The 26,055-nt window shown below is 42.5% G+C and overlaps 1 protein-coding gene across 1 annotated transcript in view; it reads left to right on the top strand.

The window, feature by feature from the left end:
• The window catches only part of rab35b (RAB35, member RAS oncogene family b), a 48,576-nt gene that overhangs the window by 7,362 nt on the left and 15,159 nt on the right, over window positions 1-26,055 (top strand). The window contains exons 2-3 of the mRNA XM_068055357.1: window positions 5,869-5,919; window positions 10,041-10,164. Of these exons, the coding sequence (XP_067911458.1) occupies window positions 5,869-5,919; window positions 10,041-10,164 (175 nt within the window). The remainder of the gene's footprint in view (window positions 1-5,868; window positions 5,920-10,040; window positions 10,165-26,055) is intronic.

Here is a 26,055-nt window from a genome sequence, read left to right as displayed (position 1 = left end):
ACAAACAGGTGCAAGACTGGCGAGTGGGCTGCCTGTGAATGTGAAGCAGAGGAGGCGAAGGCAAAGCAGGAAGGTGGATTGGAGAAAACCTTTTAAGAGAAGCATGAATTGAAAACCAAGACCCTGTCTTAACCTAGCTAAGTATTACTGTGTACTCTGCTTGTTTTTAATTTGAGTTTTTTTTTTTGGCAAAAGCAAACCAGCAATATAGTCAACACTGAGAATGTACTTGTGTTTTGGTGAGTTGTCAGCGATGTTACTCCACTGCCAGCTTCCACCAGTTGTGTCTTGTGCTGTTGCAGGTCTCTTTCCTGGAGTTCTGTTTGATTTGAATGGGATTTTGGAGCATGTCCCAGAGGAGGCTCAGTGGGATGTTGAGGCAAGTGAGGGAAGTTCAAATACTTTTGGAATGTTAAAATCGCAGCATGTTTCAGCTGAGCAAACTTGGGGTTTAAGCATAACTAATACAATGCAAATATGCAAAAAACAAGCATTTGCAGTCCTTTTTATATATATTATATATAAAAAAAAAGTGCAACTGTTGTGATGTTGTTTAAGGTCGAAATGAAGGGGTGGTGCTGAGGAGCAGCATATTAACTCCTAACGAGGTGGAGTTTGGATGGTACAAAAACAGAAAATGCTGAAAATACTCAGGTCAGGCAGCATCTGTGGAGAGGAAAACAGTTAACGTTTCACGTCTGTGTAACCAGAAAAAGGTGTCGAACAGAAATAGGAGCTCCCCCCACCCCAAACAGTTTTTGTAGTGGTTGTTACTGGACTATTAATCCAGTTTTTAAGAGTTTAGATTCTGCCAGCACCACTTACTCCAGAGTTCATTACTGCTTTGGTCCAAACCTCCTGTGGTGAGGTGAGAATGACTGTCCAAGCCAGCATTTGGCTGAGTGTGGCACCCTGGAGCCCTTGTAAACTTGAAGTTAATGAGGATCAGGGAGAAATTCTCCAATGGCTGGAGTGATGTCTGGCAAAAAGGAAGATGGTTGTGGTTGTTGCCAACCAGTCATCTCCGCTTCAGATCATTGCTGCTCAAATTCTGCAGGACAGTGTCCTAGGTCCAATTATCTTCAGCTGCTCCATCAATGACATTCCCTCCATCATGACGTCAGAAGTGGAACTATTCACTGATAATGACGGCTGCATTCACAGAACTCACTCTCTGCCAACATGCAGCAAGACCCGGATAACATCCAGGCTTGGACTGCTAAGTGGAAAGCGACATTTGCTGCACAAGTGCCAGGCAATGACTCTTTCTAATGAGAGAGAACTTAACCACCTCTCCCTTGATATTTAATGGCATTACTATTGCCAGATTGTCCACCTTCAACATCCTGGGATGTCCTAATTGAAACTCAAATGGAACAGGCGCATAAATGCCTTGGTGACTAGTCCAGGTCTTGGGTTGGGTATTCTTTCGTGAGTGGCTCACCTTCTGACTCTCCGCCTGCAAAGCACAAGTCAGAATATTTGCCACTTGTCTATATTGCAGCTACAGCAAGACTCTAAGCTCAATACTGCTCAGGTTATAACAGTTTGTTTCATTAGTGAATGTTTAGGCGAATGCACGAGATGCCAATGGCGTAGCATGGCTGCAATGTGTTCTACCTACCAGATGTACTGCAGCAATGAGTCATGGCTTCTACAACAGCACCTCCACCACCTAGAAAGACAAGGGCAACAAGTGCATTGGAATGTCCCCAGCTGCAAGTTCCCCTCCAAGTGAACTATTCTGACTTGGACTTGTATCACTGCTGGGTCAAAATCTGGGCATTCCCAACCTAACTGCATTTCATCTTCACCATACAGATTCCACTGTTTCAAAAAGGCAGCCCAGCATCATCTTGTTAAGGGAAACTCCGGATGGGCAATAAGTGTTGTCCCTGACATTAATGGCAAGTTGTTAATTTTTTTTAAGTGATTGCTGCCATTCATCTGGTACCCAGAGGGGAGCACAATTCTTCAATTTTTAAATTAAATTTTGCCGTTCCAGTCAAGGGAAATTAGTTACATATTATTGAAACATCAATTTAGTAACTGAGTGTCACTGCTTATTGAACAAATTTGCGCGCACACAACTGCACCAGCTGTAATGTGAACTGGACTGATCTTCATGGGGAGTGGGTCAGAAAGTGGGGTATGGATCCACTGGTACCAAGCTTATTTAGGAAGTCATTGTTGAGTCCAGATCATTCAACTGATCTTTCCTGTGTCCACTAACCACTCCCTTCTTCCCCCACACTCCCTAACCCCAGACACTGATTTCCCAGCAAGATGTTATTGGACACAGGAACTGAGAACCCTGGCTGATTTCTGCCATCTTTGACCCCCTGCCTCCCTCACAATGGGCCAAAGTAAATACATGATCAGTATGACACCTTTCAGCATTTCTCCACTGAGTGCTGTGGCTTTTCAGTTAATTCTCGGGGATCACCAACTGTCCCAGGGTGCAGAGCATGGAGCTTTTCCGGGGAGGTGGTGAGATGTAGAATGAAGGAGAGGTCATTCTTGCAGAAGCTGCCCAGTGTAGTCTTGGTGAGCAGGGCACGAGTTTTCAGGCTGGGGTTTGTCAGCAGCAGTATTGGGGAGCAGAGTATGGGCACCAAGAATAGAAAGTTAGAGCACATGGAGTAGGATCCTGAAGGGGCTAAGCTGGAACACTATTGTTGGGTCTGGTACCGGAGAGAACAACACTTAAGTTGGTGAGGTGACAAGGGAACAAATAACTATCCTGCCAGCTGAAAGCTGGGTGCATTTTGTTTGCTTGTGATCTAGTCTGTGGTAAGACATGGTTAGCATGGATCAGGCAGCAACTTTGCACTATAATATGGTTTTGAGAGTTTTAATATACAAAAGTTTAAATCCCTACAGTCATAACTCAGTCCAAATCTTTGCACCCACAATATATGTAGCCATCAGGGCTACGAGCACAGTCCATAGTTGAATAGCTCGCTGACACTGGCTCTTCAGACTTGCTTATGAAGTATCTCAATACATGAATCATTCAGTGTTGAATGCATACCACACATCAAGTAAGAAGCTCCATGTGAGTGTCAAAACGAGTTTCATTTGCTGTTTCTCCAGAATACAATTATCCAGAAAGAAATTTTAAGTGCTCCAAGTGTTTGCAATAACCCCTCTCTGAGATACAGTCCAACGGAAAAGTGATCTACATAGAATTTACAGCATAGAAAACAGGCCATTCACCCCACCTGGCTGGAGTTTATGTTCCACACAAGTTTCCTTGCACTGCTTCATCCCACTATGCTTCATCTCACCCTATCAGTATATCTTTCTATTCCTTTCTCCCTCGTGTACTTATCTAGCTTCACCTTGAATCCACCTATGCTATACACCTCGACAGCTCCATATGGTAGTGAGTTCCACATTCTAATCACTGAGTAAAAAGAAAAGTTTCTCCTGAATTCCTTTATTGGGTTTAATAATTATCTTTATATTTGCAACCTGTAGTTTTGGATTCCCCTACAAGTGGAAACATCATCTCCATGTCTGTCGTATCAACCCCTTTCATAATCTTAAAAGACCTCCAACCTCAAATGGGTCACCTCCCACCCCTTCTAAATGCTGCTGCATCCACCAGCAGCACAAAATTGGTCTTTTGTCTGGTCAATGTTGACAAGTTGAGTCTCTTCCCAGAAGAGTAGACGCAACTAGGAGGGTTGTACCAATAGAGAAATGTTACTGGGATAGTGCATCAGTACAAGCTGCATTTTGAATAAGACCTTTCATAGAAGGGGTAGAAAGAACATTGCTTGATTTACTTGGCAGCTCAGTAACAGAAGTCCTAAAGGGGCAGTGCTCCTGGATAATGTTCCCTCATTCTATCCTGCACCCCACCCCAGGTAGGATAATGGCAATTTCTCTCCTTTTGAGGGTTGAAAAACTAAAGAATGAAGAGCATGGTACTTTCTGCTGGTAGAACAAGGTAATTTGCATACATTGTGAATGGAGAAGATATTTTTGTGATTTATAGTGGGCAACTGATAATTAACTGAAGCAATTAGAATTGAAAGGGGCTGAGGAACAATTGTAATTTTAAGATTCAGTGACTATAAACTGATCTTTAATAAAGTTCCGACTGCGCATCAGCTTGTAAAAATGTTGCTGATATTCTGATTGGCTTCTGTCATTTCAGGCTTCATTATTTTAAATTCTCAGCTACTGCATTTAATCTGACACTGCCTATTGTGTCCCAACAATCTTGAATTTACCAGCTGGTTTGCATTAAACAGCAAGCTTGCTCAACGCCATTTTAAATGTGCTAAATGTTAAGCGGCTGTCTGTTCAATGTACATCAGTTGATAACATTCTCCATATCACAAGTGATGAGAGGCTGCAGCCTACAGAGCAACAGTGACTGCACTTTTAAGTGTTTCATTGTTTGTTTGTGAAGTGTCTGGGTGGATTTGAAGAAGCAGCAGCATCGGACATTCCCTGGGGGAAACTGTTCCATTGGTCCCAGGTTGGTTTGCAGCAAAAGACTTTGTTTTGGTAAACCATGGTAAGAAAAAATATGTGCATTTGAATGACTTTGCTGTAACAGATTCGCATCGTCTATGAGTAATCAACTATTTCTACTGTATTCTACTGTTGGTATGTAGAGCACTTTACTTGCTGGAAGTTTGGCTTGCCTCTCCTGTGTGGAGATGTTAAACTTTTATCGAGGCTTGTCTAGTTCATTGGGGTGAATTTGCACTTATAGTGCCCTACTGCATCATCAGGACCTCCCCTCCCAAAGCACGTCACTTAATGCTGAATTACTTTGAAGTGCAGTCATTACTGCTGTTTTAAGCAAATGTACTTGGGATCATACTTGGCTTTCTTATGTCCCCTGTGTTGAGTGAGGACTTTAAGAATCCATTTTCTCTCCCATGTGAAATCAAACTTACTGACAGCTTGAATACTCAACCTATAAAAATAGTGAAAATGGCACCTGCCTATTTTGCTTTTATTAAATTTGCCATTTTGCTCATGTATTTACATAAGCAACAACAGTAAGACATAGTTTTATAGCTGGAGTAGTTGGCTAATAAATCGTTTGGTCTGTTTAATTTTTTTTAAAAGCTTTCTGCTTTTTCAGGGTTCAAACTGGCCAGTGCATGTTTCTATTGAGAATGAAAAGTCATGAGTTTTTTTCCCTCTTGAGTGTCTTGTTTTCTTTTAATTTGTGTAGTTTACAACAGATGCTCCCTGTCAGTCTGGAGCTGATCTGCATTGTCTCTTGTCTGTGGCCAAATCCTGCTTTGCTTTTTCATGAGACGTGCTTGTCGCCATGGAAATGGTGCAAAAATTAAGTTTCCCTTCAAGTCTCAAGAGTGCTGCTGTCGTTGAGAGATTATTGGGTGTTTATTTTTGCTATCCTTTGTATTTGTTGTAGTCATTTACGGCACAGACGGAGGCCATTCAGCCTATCAGGTCTATGCCAGCTCTCCGTAGAGCAGTCCAGTCAGTCCCATTTCCCTGCTCTATCTCTGGAGCCCTGTAAGTTTATTTTCTTCAAATGGCTATCCAATTTCCTTTTTGAAATCATTGATTATCTCTGTTTCCATCACCCTTTTATAGGCAGCGTGTTGCAAGTCATTACCACTCACATCCCCCTTCCATCTCTTGCCCAAAACAGCGTACATGCATGTAGGTGTTCTCAGTTCTGGTATATTAAGCCTTTGCAATCTTGCTTCAGCCCACCCCAGATCGTAATTGGGTTAGGGGTAATAAGTGAATTTCTGCTTATAGAAAGGTTAGCATCACTGGTGTGAGTGGTTTTTCATTCCATCAAGTGTGCTGTTTGATTTGATCAAGTACGGTTCTCTTGACTGTCCTGCTCCTTGTTTACAGGTGTGGGGAAAAGCAGTCTCCTGCTGCGATTTGCAGATAACACATTTTCAGGTAAGCACACTTGGTTTATCATGTTCGTGAAGTTCTCTGAAACAATGCAGTTTCACTCCTGCACATACAGGAATTTTCACCTCACAACAATTGTGTTTTACGGTTTCCTTTCAAGTTGTTTTTCTCTTTTCAGTCTTCAGTTTTCTGTTAGCCTTGGCTCATGGTAGCACTCTCCCTTCCTTCTGAGCTAGAAGCTTGTGGGTTAAAGCCCCATTCCTGTGGTTTGAGCTCACGATCCAGGCTGACACTCCAGTTGCCCTCTCAGCTGGATATAGAAGATCCCATTGCACTATTTCGAAGAGGAGCAGAGGAGTTCTGCCTAATATCTTGGCCCATATTTATCACTCAAGCAACATCCTTAAAAGATTACCTGGTCATTATCACATTGTTGTTTCTGGGAGCTTGCTGTGTGCAAATTGGCTGACGTGTTTCCTGCATTCCAATAGCGACTTCGCTTCAAAAGTACGTCACTGCAAAGCGCTTTGGAACATTGTGGGAGACACAATATAAATTTAGATTTTTTTTTTCCTTTACCTTCCAAATCTCTGCAGTTCTGAAATCTCTGATGTTTTAGTTATTTCTTTCACTGGGTTCAATCCATGGCACTGATGCCTAATGCTGGATCCTCCTCAAACCTTACCTGTCCAAGCTGCTTCTGTAAAATTTATATGCTGCTCACTTCTACTGCAATGAGTCAGAAGCATTCCTGACTGATTTAGGTTGTCCTGGTGACATGAAACCTGTGTACTTGCTATTGCGAGTAGTAGAAGTCGACAATTGGGGGTGGGGAGGAATCGAGAAAGTGGATGGAGTGAGAATCCCGTTGTTGGTTCCAGTTTGTGGTGTTTGAGTTGCTAGGTGTGGCTGTCAATAGATTTTTTTTTTTAAACTCAAACTCTGAACTCTAAATTATTGCAAGTCCATACCAGCCCCACACATGTGATTGTCCTGTTTGTTTGTGCAGTTCCATTTTGTTCATAACAATGAAGTCTGATATCTCTTACAAACCACGTGAAGCAAGAAGGACCTTGCATTTATCGAATCCTTTTCATAACCTCAGGATGCCATCCAAAGGTTTTTAATGCCATGGAAATACTTTTGAAGTATAGTTACTGTTGTAATATAGGGAAACAACGTATCAAGTAGTTATGAGATAAATGAACAGATAATTGGTTAGGATACTGGAAGAGTTCCCCTGCTGTTTTGAGATACTGCCATGAGATCTTTTATGTCCACCTGAATGGAGAGATGGGACCTCAATTTAAAATCTCGTCAATGCTTGAGGATTCATGTGGGCTAGGTTCTGAGTTCCTCAAGTGTGTTTAAACTTGGTGGTCATCATTGTTACGTATATGGACCTTGTCAGGAAAAAAGGACTTGTGTATATATAGCACCTTTTCACAACTTCAGAACATCCCAATGTGCTTTACAGCTGATGAGCTACTTTTGAAGTGTAGTCACTGTTATGGTTTAGGAATTGAAAATGACAGTGAGAAGTGTTTTTTTTTAAAAGTATAGTGGATAGTAGCAGGCCACCTGTGTGCTACTGGACTACAGTGCTGAAGGAAGAGGTCTCCATTTGAGTCCTTTTAATGGTACTGCTGCATTCAGGTTTCTGGTACTGTATGAGTAAAATTTATTTATGGTTACTTGATCAATCCTTCATAGTGTTTGGGCCATTACCTTGCACCTCGGGCCCTTTTTTTGAGTCTTCAGAATACTTTGCTTGACTTCAAGTTCAGATGGTTGTGGCAATAAATACACACTAAAGATCACAATGGGATGATATTGTCATGTTGCAAGCACTTTAAGTTAATAGTCTGTGCAATTATTGGCCCAGTAGAATTAATGCATTCTAATACCAGCACATGCTCACTGCATTATACTCCCACACACAGGAAACTACTGTGCACGCTTTTACAAAGCACCTCCAACACACATCATTGTGTATAATATACAGACAGGGACTTTTTAGGTTTTGTTTGCCGAGTGAATTCCGTCACTAGTGATTGTGCCTTTTGTCCTGTATCTATTTACTTCCTTTTCTTTCCCTTTGCCCCACGATAAGACAAAGACCATTCTCCAGAAAAGTAGGGAGGGAACCTGCTTCTATGAAGGTACTGCAGTGTGCAAAAGTGAGCTGGATGACTTGTTGGTCCCATTATATACTCTTTCTTCTCAATACGTCACAGTACCTGTTTAATGTTTATGCAGGTATTTTTAAGAGTTCAATGATTTTTTTTTCTCTTTGTGCTCAATTTGAGTGTTAACGCTGGTACGCTTTCTCCAAAAATGATGCATGCTACCTTATCTTGTGTTTAATTGTTCTACCTTTGTCCAGGATTAGAGTAAAGCTACAGAATGTTGGCATTTCCACTTGTCCACCCGATTCATCCAGTTCTGTGGCCTCTGAGTTAGAGGATCATATCTCACTTGTTTCGCTGCTGGGAGGAGCTCTAGTTTGGCTGGAAATATAATGAGATGAACAGAGCACCTCTTGCCTTCCCTCCCATGGACACGTGTGATGTCAAGTGTAAAAATTACCTAGCATTTTTTAGTACAGCCACAATGCAGCATTGCCATGACCCAATCATCAGAAAGCCAACTTTACTTATTTTTGAATGGTTTAAGCCTCTTTGTGATATGTACAGGGACTGGAATGCTGATGTAAACACAAAGTTTGAGGGGAAAAGCCTGCATCTCCAAGATATGCTGGTTATGCTAAAAATGTAAAAGGGTTAGAACCATAGAAAAATTACGGCACAGGAGGAGGCTACTCAGCCTATTGTATCTGTGCTGGTGAAAAAACAGGCTGCCCAATCTAATCCTACCTTCCAGCACTTGGTCCACAGCCTTGCAAATTACAGCAATTCAGGTGCATGTCCAGGTACCTGTGAAAAGAATTGAGGATTTCTGCCTCCACCACCATTTGTGGTAGTGAATTCCAAACACCTACCATCCTCTGGGTGAAAAAGTTTTTCCTCCTGTCCCCTCCAATCGTTCTACCGGTTACCTTAAATCTGTGCCCGCTGGTAATTGACCTCTCTGCTAGGGAAAACAGGCCTTTCCTGTCTACTCTATCTCGGCTCCTCATAACTTTGTATACCTCAATTCTCAGTCTCCTCTGTTGTAAGGAAAACAACCCTGGCCTATCCAATCTTTCCTCATTGCTGCAACTTTCAAACCCTGGCAACATTCTTGTAAATCTCCTCTGTACTCTCTCCAGAGCAATTATGTCCTTCCTGTAATGCGGTGACCAGAATTGTATGCAGTACTGCAACTGTGGCCTAACCAGCGTTTTGTACAGTTCCAGCATTACATTCCTGCTTTTGTATTCTACACCTCGGCCAATAAAGGAAAGCATTCCTATGCCGCCTTCACTCTACCTACCTGCCCTGCCACCGTCAGGGACCTGTGAACATACACTCCAAGGTCTCTCACTTCTTCTAGCCCTCAATATCCTCCTGTTTATTGTGTATTCCCTTGCTTTGTTTGCTCTCCCCAAATTCATTACCTCACACTTTTTTCTGGATTGAATTCCATTTGCCACTTTTCCGCTCACTCAACCAAACCATTGATATCATTCTGGAGTCTACAGCTATCCTCTTCACTATTAACTACACGGCTAATTTTTTGTGTCATCAGCAAATTTCCCGAGCATACCTCCCACATTTAAGGCCAAATCATTAATATATACCACAAACAGCAAGGGACCCAATACTCAGCCTTGTGGCACGCTACTGGAAACCACTTTCCATTCACAAAAACATCCGTCGACTACTACCCCTTTTTTTCCTGTCACTGAGCCAATTTTGGATCCAACCTGCCAAATTCCCCTGTATCCCATGGGCTTTCATTTTTACTGACCAGTCTGCCCTCTGGGACCTTGTCAAATGCCTTACTAAAATCCATGTAGACCGCATCCACTGCACTACCCTCATCAATCCTCCTTGTTACTTCAAAAAAAACTCCTCACCAGGCATTAATTCCTCACTTCAGCTTTAAGTGGTGGCCTTAAGAATGTGGTATTGCCCAGAGCTGGTTTGCATTCCATACCAAGCGCTATCTCTGTTTGCAATGTAGTAGGTGAGAGCATTTACACTGTTTCTTTATGTCCACAGGCAGCTATATTACTACGATAGGGGTAGATTTTAAGATAAGAACTGTGGAAATCAATGGCGAGAAAGTAAAGTTGCAGATCTGGGACACAGCTGGACAAGAACGATTTCGAACCATCACCTCCACGTGAGTCCAGTTCCCACCCATCCCACAACATGGTTGAATGCTGTTGCACTTGTGTGCAAATTTTATTTTGGTGGTCATTTAATGGGGCATTTAACCAGCCTACATGCTGGTTCGATTCAGAGGCTCAGTCCATATGACAGGCGTGGGAGCTACTTAATGGCGTTGTCTGGTAGACCTGGCTTTCTGTGCAGAGAACCAAGGAAATCCATAAGGCAAAACAATTATTTGTATCTTAATGTACAAATTGGGTGTGCCCGTTTCCACATGGAAGCTTGGAAAATGGTTGATTAGAGTGTATGCTTAAGTGTTTCTGGCAAGGAAAAGCATGTTTTGTGATGTCTGGTGTGTGTGACTGAATTTGTGAAATAGATGTTCTTAGGAATCGAATTTTCTTTGTTAAAGTAACCCCTTCAAAGAATAATCAGTCAGCGCTCTTAACAGTGAGCTATTCATCCAAGCACTGCAGTGATTTGCTTTCGTAAGTCACAGGGAAATTCCCTTGGGACGGGAAAACTCAACTGTTTACCTCCACAGCCTTGTTGTTTTTAATGAGGATAGGAGATATTTGATCCATAGTGGACCTCGTCCAATGGTGTATGCTACCATACGCTATTCAGTTGTGGCAGTCGTTTGAAACTCAGCATAGAGCATGAACTATCCAATCTAGAGTTGTAGTCAGTGTTGAAGTGTTTCAACCATCTCTCAATGGCATTGCCATCACTGAATTCCCCCACTATCAACATCCTGGGGGTTGCCATTGACTAACATATCAGTACTGTGGCTACAAGAGCAGTTCAGAGGCTGGGAATTCTGCACCAAGTAACTCACCTCCTGACTCCCCAAGGCCTGTTCATCTACAAGGCACAAGTCAGGAATGTGATGGAATACTCTCCACTTGCCTGGATGAGTGTAACTCCAACCTCAAGAAACTCAACACCATCCAGGATAAAGCAGTCCGCTTGATTGGCACCCTATCCACCAACTTAAACATCAACTCCCTCCATCATCGGCACACAGTGGCAGCAGTGTGTACCATCTACAAGATGCACTGCAGCAACTCACCAAGGCTCCTTCGGCAGCACCTTCCAAACCTGCGACCTCTACCACCTAGAAGGACAAGGGCAGCAGAAGCATGAGGGCACCGTCATCTGTAAGTTCCCCTCCAAGCCACACGCCATCCTGACTTGGAACAATATCGCTATTCCTTCACTGTTGCTGGGTCAAAATCCTGGAACTCCTTTTCTAGCAGCACTGTGGATGTACCCACACCCCATGGACTGCAATAGTTCAAGACGGTGGCTCACCACCACTCTCGGAAAGGCAATAAATGCTGGCCGAGCCAGTGACGCTCACATCCCATGAAAGAATTTTTAAAAATGCCACTCAGAAGTCGGGTGGCAGATAAATGCAGAAAGGTTTACAGATTGAATTCTATACATTCTACAGTAATTTGGAAACAAAATCCTAACTGTTCCTATATTTAGGCTTCTATATGGTCAAAGTTGTTGAGTTTTGGAAGATTATGGTGATTGATGAAGCATTACATCTATAGTTTCTTCTGATTTTTGGTCTTGCAGCATGGAAGTGGTCCCAGAGTAATATATGACTTTTGACCCACGTCTTGGCCTTTTTAATTGCCTAAATCACACTTCTCATCATTAAAGTCTATCCCTGGAAATGTCTTAACTGTTTTTTGGTCCCGTTACGTTGTTGTTTGCTGTGCTTCTGGAGTTGTGTATGCCACTTCATTAATGTACAATGATCACTCTGTTGCCTGTTCCATAGTGTAAATGTAAATAAATAGTGTAATTCATATAATATCCAGTACATAACCACTTATACACAGTGAGAGTATAGGAATAGCCCCTCGAGACTCTTCTGTCATTTCAAGTAGATCATGGTTAATCTGTATTTAAAAAGTACCTTTCATGACTTCAGGATGTGCCAAAGCAATTTACAGCCAATGAAGTACTTTTGAATTGTAGTGAGTGTTGTAATATAGGGAAGCAGGGCAGCCAGATTGTCTACAGCAAGGTCCCACAAACCGCAGTGAAATAAATGATCAGGTAATCTGTGCATGGTGGTGATTGAGGGATAAATATTGGCCTGGACACTGGGGCTAACTCCCCTACTCCTCTTCAAAATAGTACTGTGGGATCTTTTGCGTCTACCTGAGAGGACAAACTGAGCCTCAGTTTAATGTCTCGTCCAAAAGGCAGCACTTCTGACATTGCTGAATTCCCTCAGTGTCAGCCTGGATTATGAACTCAAACCTCTGGAATGGGGCTTGAACCCATGACCTTTTTGACTGAGACAAGAGTGCTATTGCTGACCCAAGGCTGATAAATAGGGAGAATAAGAACAGAAAGATGATAACAGAACAAGCAGAGGTCAAGAGTTCTGTTAATGTGTTCGACTGTTTAAGATTAATCCATGTAATGCTGTAGAAGTAGTTTTATTACTATTATGTATCAGAGTGAACAAGAAGACAGATGCTTTCACAACTTGCTAACAGGTTGAACATTAATTATTAGAATGCATCTGTATCAAAATATCCCTTGTAGATAAAGGACAATATTGATCGCTGCCTGCCTTACAACAGGCAGCATGTGAAAGTGGAAATCTGTATGAAGTTGGTGAAAAACTCAATGCCTGCGTGTGATTACAGAAAAGAGAGGCTGAGTTGTATCAATGTACGTAGAAGATAGCTGCCCACTTTGACAGGATCATGGTTGATTTTGCAATGATGTAACAGTATCTTTGGTGTTTCTGGGCATGGGTTTCTCTCTTGTCTGTCTTGTGCTGTCACATGTTTGACTGTTGGGTAAGGCGTGGTAATTCAGTGTGTAAGTAATTATAATTATAATTAGCCTGTTCCATATTTTTTTTTCCTCCATTTACTGTGAGTGATAAATTCTCCATGCGGTTGTTTAGAAAGCGTTTCAACACTTGCTGTTATCAGATTTCCAGGCACTTCATTCTAATTTTCTACAATGGGTTCAAAAGCACTCCCTATTGTGGACATCCGCTGATGAAAACCACACTTGTGCACTAACAGGAAGTTCAGTCTCTACTGGGGTGCATTCTGCTGACTCCAGCCAACCTCTAGGTAGATCCTTAACCTAATACATTTGTCTTCAAGCTGGGAGGGGAGGTAGAAAGTTATATAGAGTAGTAAATGGATTTTTTTAAAGAAGCATTAAACTGGTTTTAGATTTGGGTAACACAAGGCTGTGGTTATCTGTCTCAATCTAGCAGTGTATGGTAAAGTTCACGAACCTTAGGGTCTGAGCTGGGCTTTGTTTTGCAGCTGCTTGAGCTGTAAATTTGAACTGAAAGTGGGAGTGTGTCTGATTTGCAATTATCATTTTTTTTTAATGCAGAATGTTAAAAGGTTCCAGGAGCATTCACAGGAAACCTTTCCTTTACTATCACGTTGAGCACAGCTTTATAAATCTTGTCTGGTTATAATACTTAGTGCAGTCAGCAGCAGTGATACAACCTGCACTCACGCAATATCTTCAATGTCGTGATCGTATAAATTATGGGTAAGGAAGGCCATTCAATCCATCTTGAATGTATCCATCCTGAAAGACCCTACATTTTTTCCAGTTGTTTCTTAAATGATACGATGATTGGCTCCTCTATCTTTTAAGTCCTTTTGATGTGTTGATCAATTTCTGTGAATAACATCATGATCCGTCCTAAATTTCCTTTTATTTATAGAGATACAGCACTGAAACAGGCCCTTCGGCCCACCGAGTCTGTGCCGACCATCAACCACCCATTTATACTAATCCTACACTAATCCCATATTCCTACCACATCCCCACCTGTCCCTATATTTGCCTACCACCTACCTATACTAGTGGCAATTTATAATGGCCAATTTACCTACCAACCTGCAAGTCATTTGGCTGTGGGAGGAAACTGGAGCACCCGGAGAAAACCCACGCAGACACGGGGAGAACTTGCAAACTCCACACAGGCAGTACCCAGAATTGAACCTGGGTGGCTGGAGCTGTGAGGCTGCGGTGCTAACCACTGCGCCGCCTGTGAGTTAGAACCTGTGTTCCCGTTTCCAATGGTAACAATTTAAACTAGTAGTCTGGATTTATCTTTCCCACTCACTTAATTATCTTTTGTCCCTCTAAGATTACATCTCACAAGCCAAAGTCTTCCCAATTATTCCTCATAACTCAGCCTTTAACACTGGGGATCAGCATCTTGGCATTTTCTTGAATGTCTGCCTTGTGTCTGTGACCAGACTACACAGTACTCTAGATGTAGACTTCCACTGACTTGCAAATTTTGCTGTTTTGTCTTTGTTTGCTGCTCTGAAATATTAACCATCAAATCTACAAACTCCTAGGACCCTTTCAGTTTCATTCTTAGCTATTTTAGCACCATTTATGGGATACATTTCATCCATTGTTCCTTTTTACATTCAGTACTTTTACACTTGTCTGCAACAATGTCATTGTATTTAGTCCAAGTCTTTCTGTAATTTGAGCTGCCTCCTCCAATTCCACTGCCCCTTCAAGTGTAGCATCAGCAAATTTGGCTGAGTTTCCAAGTCATTTATATAAATTGGAAATGAAATTAACGGTCCCAGCACTGAGCCTTTGGCACCATGCACTGAACCCAACGAGAACAGGGATGGTAGATGAGTGGGATTTAGTACACGACAAGCATAGACCTGCAAACTATTTGTGGTATTAGTAACTTTATAGCAACAATGCTACTTTAAATCCCCATTCCATCTTTCCCATGCCATACCCATCCCATTCCTTTCATCCCTCTCATAGCATTTCCACCCCCACCCCTCATGTTCTCTCGACCGCACACCCCTCCCCACAATGGTCGCGAGCCCAGGAACAGAGGCCAGGGAACGGTGAGGGCTGGGGGCCCATAACCGAGGTGTGTGTGCCAGGCTCCACCCACCAAATCAAACCACCAACCAATCAGAAAATGCGGACAGACAAAACTGTTGCAGTAGTAGATGATGTGAACAGTGGACTTTTGGTTTAAGCTGGAGTTTGTTCAGGGTATAGGCTTGGAGAGCAGAAAGAAGAGCATTGGAGAAATCAAACCTGGAAGTGACTGAATCATGGTTGAAGATTTTGGTTCAGGCGATTTTTGCAAAGGAATAGGTGGTCTTGGAGGTGGGTTGATTGTCTGCTCTGAGCTTTTAAACCAGCAATGAGGTGGTGTAGTGTCAGGATAGGAATTGAAATTGGTAGTTGGGGTGCAGAGTTTCTGGTGCATGCTGAACAAGTATGATTTCAGTCTGTCCAGTATTTAGTCAGAGGTTGTAAGAATCCCAATGTGTTTCAATGCCAGTGTGATGCTAGGTATATAGGCCTTATGTCCCAAAGACTGGCGGATTGTTCTCAACAACTTGATCTTGAACAGATCGTAAGGTGGCAGTCATGGAGTTGGCCTTTTTATTGATGGTGTGCAGAGCCAGACACAGGGTCCCTTATCTTGTAGCCTTTGGTGTTTAATCTACCCAAACTAGATCACATGTAGAATCTGTAGTGTACTTGTGATTAGCAACAGCAAAGCATATCAAATTTGTAATGGGGGGGTGTTTCCAACTGGAAAGTGCTTCAGTGTCTTTTTCATAGCATTGCTGATTTTTCCTGCTGTTGGGTTTATTTTTCCAACTAATGGTTCATTTTTTTTTTTGTCATATCAAACTGGTACATAGTAAAATCTCTCCTCAACTAATCACATTGGGCTGAAGAAGTGCAATATAGAATGTCAAAATGTTTATCTAAAGGGGAATAAAGGATGCCAATGTCTTAGTAGTCATAGTCATTTATGTCTTCTGTATCAGATGTTAATTAAGTGAAGTAGTTAATGGTTAATTAAACCTCCTGGGCAAGAAACCATTATTTTAAAGGAACTTGTTATAGAGTCAGTCATTACAGCACATAAGGCAGCTATTCGTTCCATCGAGTCTATTCCTGCTCTCTGTGGAAAAATCCAGTCAGTTCCACTCCTCCACTCTATCTGCGTTGCCCATCCAGTTTCCTTTTGAAATCATTGTCTTTGCTTTCTTTCCCTTTGTAGGCAGAGTTCCAGGTCTTTACCACTTGCAGCATTTTTTAAAAAATTGTTCTCTCATTCTCCCTGAATCTCCTTTGCAAAACCTTAAACCTGCATCCCCTAGTCCTGTTGCCAGGAGTGACAAGGATTTGTAGTCACCGCCTCAGTTCAATAATTTAGTTTGCCAGTTTTCTTGACTTGTGCATGGTATGTTTGCAGAGATTCTGCTATCTTGCCAAGTGGCCATTTAAATGTGTGAGCTTAGTCTGCAGGCATCAACACTTTGACTCATGGGAGTGCATGCAGCCTATGAAGGCCTTTGTATGTTTGAATAAATGCTATATTGATGCTTGGGTTGCTTGGAGAGCAGCATTCAGGTGGAGACCTGGGATTACTTGATCCTGTTTTGCATAAATCAGTATGGCAATGACCACTTTTTGCAAATCCCAATGTGCCCCCGGCCCTTGTTTATATGCACCACTGGCCCCTATTTACCTGTGCCACTGCTGATGCCCCCCTGTTTACATGCCAGTTTTACCATGGACCATGTTTACAATGCCATTGTGCCGCTGGTCCTGGTTGACCTATTTGCAGGCTAACAGGAAGCAGCCCTCCGTTTTCTGTACCTTGAGCAGACACGCTTGGGACCAGAGGTTATCAGGGATCCCAGACATGATCAGAAGCATGGTGTTTGTTTCCTTTAAATTTCAGTTTATAGGTCAGGCTGCCATTAAGTGCCTTAACCCTGCAAGTTAATGACTTGAGCAGTAACCCTGCGATTGTTTTAAATCGCAGTGCCATTAATGACTGCTTTTTTTTAAAATCATGCTTCCACCCTCTACATCCCCTTACTGATTTCCCCTGTACAACTTTTGCATGATCATTTCCTCTGCTGAAGCATTGCAGTGAAGGCTTGCTTTTATCTGAGCTAAATGTGAAAATGAAAATACGGAGAAGACATTGAGTTTTACAACACGTGGGTTTTGAAATCAGACGTGATGCACTCCTAGTATCTGCCAACTGATAAGAGCTGCCAAAATTGTAAAATTGAAACTTCTCATTCCTGAGGTTGGGGTCAGATGGTTGTTATTCCACTGAGTACAATGGGATCTGTGCAGTGCCCTGTGAGGTCAGCTGGTGAACAATAGCAGAATCTGTTGAGAAAAGAACCCAAGTATTGTTAGAGACCTAGAATGCACAGCACAGAAGCAGGCCATTTGGCCCCAATAGGTGTATGTCTGTTTTTGCTCCGGACTGTGGGGGTGGGGGGTGGTGTGTGTCAGGAATGACAAGCGAAGAAAAGCCTGTGCTTACCTGTGGTGTACATCTCAAATTAAGGCAGATTTAAAATAATTACTTATCTCCAACATTGTAGGTGCAATCAAAGTGACCTTCACGGCATAGGACCACTCTTTATTGGTACCCACTTCCAGTTCTTTTGCTCTCTGCATAAAGTTGTTTTTGTATTTGTGCTAAGCGGTTGTGAATCTGCCAGCCTTTGTTTTTATCATCGGCTCATTGGGAATCAGCAGCACTAGCCTGGTACAAGGATAGCTTGTGTTAGCATAGTGTGCCCACTTCACGACATAAGTCTTGTTTTTTCCTCGTTCAGTCTTTGACAACCTGCATCTGACATACACAATGAGGGAAAATCCCGACTGGTTGCTTGGGTAATTGGTGTCCATGACAACTCCATGGTACCAAAGTGAAAGCCCTCATCAGCTGTAGGGTGAGTGTCCCTTGCAGAATTTCACTTGGGTTCGGGGCCATAATCTGGACGTAACAGGAATGGGTGACCCAATACTAAATGTGTTTAAACAATTTTTAGTAAATTATTAAACAATTATTGATTTAAAATTATCTTTAGTATTGCTGAAAACAGACATTTTGTTGAAGCTTTGCATCTTGCAGTCATCAGGACAATTCGCAAGAGTACCAGATAAGGGAAAGCAACAAATTTATACTGTATGAGAAGAGAGTGCTGATTGGTTGGCAAGTGGACTCTGGTAGAGGTGTTGCCATAAAGAATGCTCCAGTTTATGGTGACTGGCAGTTAACTGCCAAGCTTTGTTTGAAATTTAAACCAGGCAGTTTGACTCTGGTCAAGGCATTGCCCTGAGGAATGAACCAGCAAATGGCTGTCACTTATTTTGTTTAGCTGAAATAGGCGCAATGTGTGCCCATGTTCTTTCTGTCTGCAAATAACAGGGCCCTGTGTTTTAATATATGTAGCATCCAGTGCATGCAAATGCACCACACTGCGAGCCCAACTGATGATCTTAAATTGGTTGTCAGCATAATTTTTAGCACACTGAGGATTATTTATCAAATGTTGTCCAATTGCAGAATCACATCTAATGTTGGACACTGTTTTGAATTTTGCAAGCACGGGCTGGTTGGGTACGACCTTGCTCATTGCGAACAGCGGAAGGGACGTGTTACAATCCGCCAGTCTTTGGGACATAAGGCCTATATACCTAGCATCACACTGGCATTGAAACACATTGGGATTCTTACAGTTCCACGCGCTATAAGATTGGCCTTATTGGCAACCTTGTAAATAGGAGCCGAGCCATTTGATCACCTTGCAGACTTGATGCTGAAATAAGGCGAATCAAAGGCATTCTGCATGACAATGGCTACCCTGATCAGATAATTTCTCACTGTATCACGCAAACATATGAACAGGCCTAAGGCTGTCATTTTCGGCCCTGAAAAGTGGCCAGTCTACCTCCGATTACCCTAGAAGGGTAACGTATCCCAAGACTTTGGGCAATAGGTGAAGCTAGCAGTTTCACGTTGCTACTGTGCAGTAGCAACAGGTATGGTGTTCACCACTAACAGGATGCTGCGGTCAAGTCAAAAAAATGTACTGCCTATCACAAATGAGTAGCGTAACGTATGAATTTCAATTCCAGTGTGATGCTAGGTATATAGGCCATATGTCCCAAAGACTGGCGGATCGTATCAAACAACAGGTCCCTTCCGCTGTTCGCAACGGGCAAACTACAGGCCGTACCCAACCAGCCCATTCTTGCAAAACTCAAAACAGCGTCCAGCGTTAGAAGTGATTCCGCGATTGGACAACATTTGATAAATAAACTTCAGTGTGTGAAGAATTACGCTGACAACCAATTTAAGATTCAGTCGGGCTCGCAGTGTAGTGCATTTGCACGTACTGGAAGCTATATACATTAATACACAGGATCCTGTTCTTTGCAGACCGAAAGAACATGTACACACATTGCACCTGTTTCAGCTAAACAAAATAAGTGACAGCCATTCTCTGGTTCATTCTTCAGAGCAATGCTTTAACCAGAGTCAAGCTGCCTGGTTTAAATTTCAAACGAAGCTTGGCAATTAACTATCAGTCACCATAAACTGGGGCATTCTTTATGGCAACGCCTCTACCAGAGTCCACTTGCCAACCAATCAGCACTGTCTTCCCACAATATAAATTTGTTGCTTTCCCTTACATTGGTGTTGCAAATTGTCCTGATGAGCGCAAGACAGAAAGCTTCAACAAAATGCCTGTTTTCAGCAATACTCAAATAACTTTCTTTTCCTTTTTTTAAATAAACACTTTGTATAGAAAGACAACTTTCTTGTAGCACAAATGCTATAACCCCAAATTAGTCTGTTCAAGACAGCTAATGGTACAGTTCCCTTTGGTACATACATTACCAAGTCTCTGAATAATCTTGCACGGGGGTGGACTGTCCAGTCAGTCCACTCCAGCTGCAATACCGAGCATTGGATGCATCCTTTAAGTCCAATTTCTGGCTCCATTCCAGCTTTGAGGCCTCCATCCAGACTTTCCCAAAACGAGAGTCTGACAACCATGAGTCCTCGTCAATTTCTTCTCTGGCACTACGAGGCCACTCGGGATGTCTGCATGCCTTTTGATGGTGTGTCTCATCTGCCATCAATTAGGTTATACTGTCCATCAATTCAACTCCATCGCCTGACTCTCTACCATAGTGGACCACCCCACGTGCAAGGCTATCTATTTTCCGAAGAAGGGTTACTGACCCGAGGCGTTGACTCTGCTTCTCTTTCCACGGATGCTGCCGGACCTGCTGAGTGGTTCCAGCATTTCTTGTTTTTGTTTCAGATTTCTAGCATCTGCAGTATTTTGCTTTGATATCCATTTTCCTTGCTTGCAGGTCAAGGGTCACCAAATATCATAAGAACTGACTCCTGTTTAAACAATAGGAAACCTTTCTTTCTTAACAATCTAGTAAGCAGAGAAAAACAGTAGTTTAGACAAAAGGACAGCTGTGAACCTAGCCTGCTTTAACCAGCATGAAAACAAAGCGCAGGAGTTATTGAGGAAAAACAAGTTTAGTTACAATGGCTACTGATTACATAATTGATCATTTGACTTAATCAGTGGTAATCAGCACAATCATGCTTAGTTTTAAATCCATGTCTACGAAGTAACCTTTAATACAGGTTTAATAGTTTTTTAAATTGAGCAAAGTAAAATGTGAAAATATACAAGTGCTAAAAGTAGCGGCTGCAGATGTCAGGCCTACACAGCGCACATCAATGCAAACGAGTGCTGCTAATGAGTCTTCATTGTGTAACCTATTTTATTATCTGTCTCGCTATTCTGGTTCATTATCCCTTGCCTTTAATTTCCCTGGTCTTCCCATTTCTACTGCCAAGCAGGTGGGCTTGTGACATTGTACCAGATCTTCAAGGCTTCCCATCTCCACCCACCAACAGCCGCCCCCCAAAACTGAGAGAAAAAGCAGACCACACGAGTTTTTTTTGCCCCCTACTCCACAGATTCTGTGCTTTTTTTTTCCCCCCCCCCATTCTTCCACCTCCACCACCACCCCCCCCCCCCCCCCCCCCCAAACCAAGAAAAACACTCCACCTAACCAGGTCAAATTGGTGTTTGGCCCTCGGTCTCTGTACATAAAACAGGTATAGGCTATTCAGCCCTTGAGCCATTGAACTCTGTTATGGCTGATCTGTACCTCAATCCCTGTTAGTGCTCTGCTATTCTATTGTTGCCCACTACCGTGTTCAGTAACTACAGCACAGTGTTTCCTAATTTAAACATGACTTGGAAAATTTCTTTATGTAAAGAAGGGGATTGTTTTCTTCAGGAACTCTTCAACTATGGATAGCTTTCATCATATTTAATTAGTATGTTTCTCCCACCAGTGATCTACGCAGATCCAAGTCGCAGACTTCAAGTGAATTTTCATTGCTTCTAATAGGCCATGGTTACTGATGGCTGCACTAAAATAATTCCACATAAACCTCCGCCTCTTCGCTCCCAAACTTAGGCATTTGGTCTGCAGTTCAGAGCATTTTGCTTTGCTGACATGTCTGTCTTAGAATTTTAAGTCTTTCCTGCAGTTTTCCAAGTTTTGCATTATTTAAAGTCTAACTCTTCCAATTTTGGGTGTCACTGTACAATGAGGGGGTGCAGTGGAGGAGAGAGAGTGCAGTCAAACTGCCAGTCATGGCTAGTTTATATTGTAGAAATGGTTCTGCAATCATGACATCAGAAGATGATGGGCAGAAAAAGACCAGCTGGTCCATCAAATCTGACCCACACTCTGATGGCTGGACGAGACATTTTCCATACCCCACCACACCCCCATCCCTGGCAGCCATGTGATCTCCTGGGTGAGGCCAAAAATCCAGGGCCAGTAAGGAGGAAAAAAAATACCATAGGATGTTTTCATCTGACCCCCTCGGGCAACACAGGAGATCCCATGGACATGAGTTATCTGTAAAATCACTTGTGTTCAAGATGATGAAATCTTTGCCCCAATCAAAAGTGGTTCACCTCCCTCTTGCAGTGGGTGATGACTCTCTGTATGCCTTCATCAGCTGACCGTGTATTCCAGAGGCTTGATATTCTCTGGGAACATAATGTAAGAAATAGTCATAGTCACATAACACAGAAGCAGACCGTTCGGCCCATCGAGTCCATGCCGGCTCTCCACGGAGCAATCCAGCCAGTCCTACTCTCCCCGCTCGATTCCTGTAGCCGTGCAAGTTTTTTTCCTTCAAGTGGCTATCCAATTTCCTTTTGAAGTCATTGTCTCCACTTCCACCACCCTTGTGAGTCATTACCACCTGCTGCATATATTTTAAAAAAGGTTCTTCCTCATATTCCCCCTGCAGAATTATTCCTGGGATGAAGAATTTTACTTACAAGGTTGGGTTAGAAAAACTGGGGTTGTTCTCTTTAGAACAAAGGAGATTGAGGGAAGATTTAATAGACGTGTGCTAGATTATGACAGACTCGCAAGTTAAACCAGGAAAAACTGCTCCCATTAACTAGGGGACAACGATTGAAGGTTTTGGGCAAGCAAAGCAGGGGGAATGTGAGGATGAACTTTTCTACCCAGCGGGTGGTGATGACCTGGAACTCGCTGCCCACGAGGGTCAGGAAGCAGAGACAGTCAATGAATTCAAAAGGAAATTGAATGACCACTTGAAGGAAATAGACTTGTAGGGCTACGGGGATCGGGCAGGGGTGTGGAACTGACTGAATAGCTCCGTGGAGAACCTGCGTGGACTCAATGGGCTAAATGGCCTCCTTCTGTGCTGTAAGTGACTCTAAATGCATCTCTTTCCCAAAACCTTCAATCTGTGTCCCCAAGCCTAGGAGTAGGCCATAAGGTTCTTTGAGCCTGCTCTGTTATTCAGTAAGATTATGGCAGATCAGATTGTGGCCTAAACTCCACTTTCCTACTCACCCCCATAACCCTTGACTCCCTTGTAGTTCATAAATCTGTCAAACTCGGCCTTGGATATATTCAATGACTCAGCCTCCACCACTCTGTGGAGTAGAGAATGACAAAGTTTCACCACCGACCCTCAGAAGAAATTCCTCCTTATCTCGGTCTTAAATGGATAACCCATTATTCTGAAACTATGCCCCTTAGTTGTATATTCACCCAGGAGAGAAAATATATTCTCAGCATCTACCCTATCAAGCCCCCTCAGAATCTTATGTGTTTTAATAAGATTGCTCCTTATTATTCTTAATTCGGATGAGTATAGGCCCAACCTGCTCAATTTTTCCTCATGAGACAACCCCTTCATCTCAGGAACTACCTCCAGTGTAAATATATTGCTACTCAAGTAAGGAGATCAAAACTGTACACACTGCTCTAGATGTGGTCTCACCAATGTTCTGTACAGTTGTAGCAAGACTTCTCCTTCTTTACTCCATTTCCCTTTATAATAAATGCTAACATTCCATTTGCCTTCCTAATTACTTGCTGTACCTGCATGCTAACCTTTTTGTGTTTCATATGCGAGGGCTCCCAATCCCTCTACCACAGCATTCTGCAGTCACTCCTCATTTAAATAATACTTAATGTGATTCTATTCTTCCTACCAAAGAACAATCACCTAACATTCAGTCTATTCCCCATCTGGTGTAGTTTAAACTTGTGTCCCCTGGTCCTCCCCAATCTATCAATAGGGATGCTATCCAGCTCTTTAATTTATTTTATAAACCTCTGTCAGGTTGTCTCTAGCTTATCAAGGTAGCTATGGTTCTTTCAACTAGGAATCCTTCTTGTAGCATCCTTTATGTGGGAAGACCAAAATGGGGCACAGCACTCCAGATGCGATCCTGTAAAATAATAATGGATCCTCACCATTGAATGTCAGGAAGTTGCTGTTTTATCCTTAAGAACTAAACCTGTCCGATATTTATCTGTGCAAATACAGCATTTTCATGACATTCAGTGTATGATAGTGAGGCAGATAGCGAATTGCAGATGCTTGCAGTGCCTAGGAGCTAATTTACAGAGAAGGCCTCTGCAGCATTGAGAGTTATCTGCAGTGATCTGTTGTTTTTTCTGGACGCAATTCAATGATGAATGTGGTCAGGTGCAAGGACAGGTTTTATGTTCACAGACTGTGCCAGAGATTGTTTGTTGCAGTCAGACCTGAGATCTGTGGTATGTATAATATATGCTCAGACTTTGTGGTTTCCTACATGAGCTCAGTTTCTTTCTTGGTGAGGCTGAGACTATTTCATAAATTTTAATTGGGAACAAAAGTTAAATTAAAAGCATCTTTTAGAATGTACATTGAATCACTGGAAAAGTCTGTGTTGTGGATGTCTGCTCCCTGCTGTGCTCCTTCAGGCTGGGCTTCTAATTACTTGTGCCTCTGTTCGGTGATTCGATTTTATAGATAAGTGGAGGCCTTACACTTGTTAGAAAGATGAGACTTGCATTTATATTGCACCATTCACAACTTCAGGACAACCCAAAGTGTTTTAATACCTGTGAAGTACTGTTGAAGTTGTCACTGTTGTAAGATAGGGAATGCAGCAGTTAAAATGCACTCGGCAAGCTCCCACAAACAGCGATGTGATAATGATCAGATAATTTGTTTGTGATGTAGGTTGTGTGTTAAATATTTGCCATGATAACCTGTTTTTCTTTGAAATACGGGATCTTTTATATCCATCTGAGGGCAGATGGGGCCTTGATTTGACTGCCTCATCATAAAGCTGGCACCTCTCAGTGCCAACTGTCATATCGGCCTAGATTTGGTGCTCAGTCCTCGAGTGTGACTTGAGCACGCAAACTTCTGACTCTGAGGTGAGAGTACAACAAAGATTATGACTTGCCTCTTCTATGATGAACTTTGATATCCACAGTCTGGAACAGCTTGCTCTTAAAACAGCATCCGTTACTGCTGAATTCAAAAGCATTAATCTGTGGATAATTGTCAATGCAATTACAGCTTTTCACCGATATCAGGTCACACACCATCCTGACTTGGAACTATATCGTTGTTCCTTCACTGTCGCTGGGTCAAAATCCTGGAACTCCCTTCCTAACAGCACTGTGGACTGCAGCGGTTCAAGAAGGCAGCTCACCACCACCTTCTCAAGGACAATTAGGGATGGGCAATAAATGCTGGCCTGGCCAGTGATGCCCACATCCCACGAATGAATAAAAAATAGACTATTGGTGCAATACCTACTTTCAGTTTCTCAACCAGTACTGGCCCAGTTTTAAAATATTAAAAATGATGAAAGAATTCAATAGGCTGAATACAGAGAAGCTATTTCCTCTAGCGGAAGAGTCCAGCATAAGTGGGCACAATCTTAAAATTGGAGCCGGGCTATTCAAGAAGGAAATCAGGAATCAAGTTTTTGCAGTGTAGTGGAAATCTGAAATTTGCTACTACTTTGGATGCTGGGGATTGATTTGAAATTTTCAAGACTTGTGTAGATAGATTTTTGTTAGATGAGCTTATCAAGGGACACAGAGCTAAGGCAGGTAAATGGAGTTAAGATACTGATGAGCATGATCTAATTGCATGGTGGAACAGGCTTGAGGGGCTGAATAGCCTACCCCTGTTCCTAAGTTGAGCCAAACAGGATGAGATCGTTGTCCCCTGCCCAGTACATGCAGTGAGGGAGTCAGCTGCCCCTTTGATTCATTATTACTTTGTCAAACTGTGGCAGAGTGGGATTCCCTTCCTCAATTTCCTGTCTGCTCTGTAGCTGACAGTTCTTTGAGTTTTGAGACCAGTAAATACTGAGCAGTTAATTATAATCTCTCAGTGGCTGTTCCAGCAGTATATGAACATCAATCTCTTTTTTTTTCTGGGACTTGTGGTTTAAATACCCTCCTTTAAGAAACCAGCCAGAAACCGACAGACCCCGCCCCCAAGCCCTGAACTTTGGACGTTGATGCAAATTGAAAAATCTCCACTGCCGTCTTCATGCGGATCAGCTACAGCTAACTCCACACAGGTCAAGAGTCAAACCTGGAACCATCTGGTCTGCCTAAGTCAGTGCCACACCATCCAGTGCATGTAACCAGA

This window comes from Heterodontus francisci, chromosome 23 (genome assembly GCF_036365525.1).
Source record: "Heterodontus francisci isolate sHetFra1 chromosome 23, sHetFra1.hap1, whole genome shotgun sequence".
NCBI lineage: Eukaryota > Metazoa > Chordata > Chondrichthyes > Heterodontiformes > Heterodontidae > Heterodontus > Heterodontus francisci.
The sequence above is the reverse complement of the archived record's forward strand: the minus strand, read 5'-3'. Positions and strand labels throughout refer to the sequence as shown.